General features: G+C 40.1%; 1 protein-coding gene across 1 annotated transcript in view; it reads left to right on the forward strand.

Moving 5' to 3' along the window:
- Positions 1–332: 332 nt before the first annotated feature.
- WDR78 (WD repeat domain 78) overlaps positions 333–4,776 on the forward strand; it is a 19,023-nt gene continuing 14,579 nt past the window's right edge. The window contains exons 1-4 of the mRNA XM_009884001.1: positions 333–365; positions 1,744–1,826; positions 4,021–4,118; positions 4,343–4,499. Coding sequence (XP_009882303.1) covers positions 333–365; positions 1,744–1,826; positions 4,021–4,118; positions 4,343–4,499 — 371 coding nt within the window. The remainder of the gene's footprint in view (positions 366–1,743; positions 1,827–4,020; positions 4,119–4,342; positions 4,500–4,776) is intronic.

Genomic DNA, 4,776 nt, shown 5'->3' on the forward strand with positions numbered 1-4,776 from the left:
TGCCCCCAGCCCTGTCCACCTCACTCTTATCACTGCTTAAGAAAGCCTCCTTAGAAGCTGAACAGAGATTTTTCTGAAGGAATTGTGCTATTTCAGGATTCTCATCCTGAATTGGTTAAATCTTTTAAACCATTCATGAAAGTTAAGGCGTAAATAATTTGGTAATCGTATTTGGTTGTTTCTATTTGTTGATTCAAACGGAAGTTCTGCGGCTGGTTTCAGGGTAAGGCAAGGATCAGGAGCAAGTTGTGGTAGCCAAAGACGAGTGAGCATCCTAAGTGGCATCTATGCAAACCAAGCAGCAAGTTGCAGACGCCAATCCACGACTTCCGATGGCAAAACTGTGGACAGGGGTTCTCTCGTGGGTAACAAGTACACCATACGGGTGAGAAGCCATTTACACTATTACTAAAATGTTTTAAATGTGAGTTATTGCAGATGTTAAAAGTTGTCAGAAAGGAAGTGGGAGAGGGAGGAGGAAAGAAAAGGCATGTCTGAAGTTGAAGAGCTGTGGAGAAAGAAAATGATCCTAGAGCTTAATCCATTCTGAAATGAAGATGATTAGTGTCCAAAAACAATCTGCAAGAATAATAATAAAAAAATGAGAGCAACAGTTGTCTTCCTAATCTGAGAACATGTTGACTGTAGCACCTGTACATCTTTACCTAAACAAAAAAATCATAGAATGGTTTAGGTTGAAAGGGACCTTGAAGCCCATCCAGTGCCCCCCCCTGCCCTGGGCAGGGCCACCTCCCCCCAGCCCAGGTTGCTCCAAGCCCCGTCCAACCTGGCCTTGAACACCTCCAGGGATGGGGCAGCCACAGCTTCTCGGGGCAACCTGCCCCAGGGGCTCACCACCTGCACAGTCAATAATTTATTCCTCATATCTCATCTAAATCTGCCCTCTTCCAGTTTGAAGCCATTCCCCCTCATCCTATCACTCCATGCCCTTGTCAAAAGTCCCTCCCCAGCTCTCCTGGAGCCCCATTAGGCACTGGAAGGCCGCAATAAGGTCTCCCCGGAGCCTTCTCTTCTCCAGGCTGAACAGCCCCAACTCTCCCAGCCTGTCCTCATAGGAGAGGTGCTCCAGCCCTTGGAGCATCTTTCTGGCCCTCCTCTGGCTCCACTCCAACAGGTCCATGTCTTTCCTATGTTGGGGGCTCCAGAGATGCAGCACTCCAAGAAGCTTCCCATAACATAATCTGCGAGTTGTTTAAAGACCTCACTGGATACCTTCTTACAATAAAATATTTTGAGCAGTATAATAATAATTAAAAAAAATGCATAATTTTTCTCACATTGCTTTTGCTGTACTGTTAATTTGACATGAATACTTACAGTCAATAAGCCACTCTTGGTAGTCATTATAGAATAAATAAACCAGAAAAGACAACAAGGTTGACCAAGAGGGAGAAGTGGCTCTGATAGTGAGACAAACAGTTCTACCACATAATTTGCAGCCATTTCTATGAAGAGGGTTCCAACGAAGTCCCAGGCAAAGGCAACAGCCTTCTCAAGGCTCGACCCTAAAAGGGAAAGCAGGATTGCAACCCTCCTCACCCCTGTCCTGGTGTGTATTAGGCATCATTTGCAGAGAGGGGTTACCTATCCGTTCTGTCAGGTTCTTGCCTGGATCGGGGTCTTCTTTTTGTTCCAGATGAGATAAAATGATGCAAGTGTCATCACTGTCGCTTGTTTTAGGAACACAGTGAAACTATTTTCATTATTTAAATATTTCTTCAGGTTTTTGATGATGAAGGAAAGGATGTGACACCCCATCCACTCTTCCATTCAGATGCAAAAGCTGTTGTACCCAGACAGGGCAAGCTCTTAGCATCGAGTGCTTACTTTGGGGCTACAGGATCTGGTTTTCTCTCTTCTTTTTCCATGCATCAGACATCAGGAGAGAATGCTAGTTTAGGTTCATTCTCAAGGTAAGTCAATATGCTGTCTCTTAAATCCTGTCTCACGGGGTTCCTACCCTGAAGCGGCCACACATCTGCTCTTCAGAGAGGTTGGGAGCTGGAATAATTGTGCAGGTCTAATAATTACACTGTATTGTCAAAACATGGAGATTTGCTGGCCATAGACATCATTTAAAATTTGAGGAATAGTAACTAATAGAATAAATGGAATTTGTCGGTACTTGTGACTGACTGTGTCAGAACTACTGCCGAAATGCTAATATGTACAGCTGAAAGCAGACACTGCTGTGATATTTTTAATTTTATTGAATTTCTCCTTCCTAGAACACAATTTTTTATGTAACATCCCAGAGCGGACCATTTTTAGAGATGGTGATGAGTACCTCACAGTCCAACAGCACAGACATCCAAACTGCAGGTTTTGTGGTGGTTAGGCCTCCATAAAACCTATACACAGAGGTGATAAAACACTGTCTTAAAGGCAGAGGAGGTTGTGTTCTGGTTGCCTGAGCAAGGTTGTACAGCTGAGAAGGGGCATTTGCAGTTCATTGATATACTCGCTTTGGCTACTTCAGATGCTTTCTGCCTTCCCTAACCTTGTTTTTTTGAAAACTGGGATATATCAATACATGCCTACCTGCGGGTATGGAAAAATGCTTTTAGAAACAAAAGGCCTGGTTGCACTGAAGAGTTACAAATTTATTTTAAAGTATTTTGTCTGTTTTAATGATACTTGTTAAGTATGGACAACCCTTTTTACAAACTTGACTCTTTTAGTTCAAGTATCCAAATATTGTTAACATAGTAAGAGTCCTCTCTTTTAAACTAATTTAAGCAAGTTACCTCTGTGTGATTATGTGCATCCATTTCAAAAAATGTTCTTATACAAAAATGTTTGAGTTAAAACTGCTAAATTACATGTTTCACTACTTACTAGCTTTCATTTACAAACCTTGGGTACAGAGGGAATAAACAAAGTCAATGGACCTGAGCCATTTTATCTTTGGGCTGACAAATTCAATTAAGTCATGCAAAAGAAGGTAAATAACTATTTGTGTTTCAAATGAAAAATAATGAACCACATCACTTTATCAAATGGTGTGTGCACATTCAATTTGTATGAAGAAGAAATGCTATTTATTTAGTCAAAGGGACTAAAAGACTAGTAAAGTCAGCACTGGAAAAAAATACAAGTTAAAGAAAAGCATTATTTACTGTTTTCTTTGGCAAAGTTAATGCCATTGTGATTTCTGAGAAGAGGTTTCTCTTCGAGAACTATCTTTTTGTTGTGTTTCCTAGGCTGGCTATTATAAAGGATAATCCCAGAGGTAGGGATATTAACCAGGAGCAAATATATACACACACAAAAAAAAGACTTAAAAATACTTTGTATCTCCTGAAAAATAAATGCATCCTTTTTGGAGACAAGAGCTCTTCATTTAAAAGACAAAATGAAATTATTTAACTTTAGTTCTAAATAAAAATCTTTAAAATTGTCTTTTTCAAATGCCTTTGGTATATTTATAACTGCTCACACTTAGCTTTTGAGGAAGAGAAAATCTGCTGACAAACCCCCCAACTGTATCTAAGTTTTGAGTTCTACTTATCACAGCTATCCCGTCTATGAACATTACCTGTTTTTTTAACAAGCTAATCCTTTCAAATGCGTTTCTTGTGCATTTTGTAGACATTTCAGCACATGCAAAGCACCAAAGGATCTAAATTCTGGTTGAGAACAGTGCTATCTGTGGGTATGTGTTAACACACAGTAGGTAGCCAACACTTTGTGTTATTATATGCTAAGAATGAATCTGAGAGCTCAATAGCTTCTTTTCCATCAGTTATTCAATGCCTCGTGATATGCTGTCAGAGGAATTCTTCCATTTTAAGTCTTTTTCAAACCATTTCATTATTTTCTCTCCTAAGCCTTCTATGACTTCTTTTACAATGCAAGCATCACTGTATGTGCTCTTACAGTCTTCTGTGGTTTATCCTGATAACAACACTGCTATTTTTGTAGTGCTTTGCTAACTGACATCTGGATTCTCACAGACTATTTCTGCTTATTTCTTTGTTACGGAAGGCCATATGGAAGCAGCAATACTTCTATATCAAACGCATCAACAACTGAGTCCATAGTAGATGAAACAGTAGAACCTGGCTCTCGACGAGACACAACTGTCAGCTTATCTGGTAAAGAACACACACTGTATAATTACAGATTTAAACTGTTATTTGGAGCACTGTGATTTGTGAGACATTGCGGATAGTGGATGTGAGATGCCCAGCACTTCAAAGGAACTCAGTGCCTCACAAATTTTGGTTCCTGATCATTACAATACTTAAAGAATTAATTTCTCTTCTTTTAAATTTAGAGCAGAAAAGGACTTGCTTGTTAACCTCATACAATTTTTCAGGTGTGCGGGTGAGGCAAGAGGAGATAAAAGAAGAACTGACAAAAGAAGACTTAGACAGGAGAGTGGATATTTACCTCACAGATACGGAAACTATCTGGATATTGGATATGCCATCTGTGGCAGTGTCTGTAGAATCAGAAGATGCTGGAAGAGTTCTGTATGTATATTGGTAGTTGTGTATGTGTGTGTAGTGTGCTCAGCACACCCAGTTTCTGCTGATCACAAAGTCCTGAGCAGGCTGCTCACATGTAGGTTCAGTGTTCTGACTACTACAATTTGCCATTTCAGCTGTGTTTAAAGCCATATTGGGCTTGAGTCTCTCTTTTGACAAGACAGCCTAAATTCCTTACAGCTCCATCCTGTTGATCAAATTCATACCCTCTTTCACTGATAAATTAAGGCAGATTAGCAAAAGCAGGGGATGGTGACAAGAG

Source organism: Charadrius vociferus, unplaced genomic scaffold (assembly GCF_000708025.1).
Source record: "Charadrius vociferus isolate BGI_N301 unplaced genomic scaffold, ASM70802v2 scaffold423, whole genome shotgun sequence".
Taxonomy (NCBI): domain Eukaryota; kingdom Metazoa; phylum Chordata; class Aves; order Charadriiformes; family Charadriidae; genus Charadrius; species Charadrius vociferus.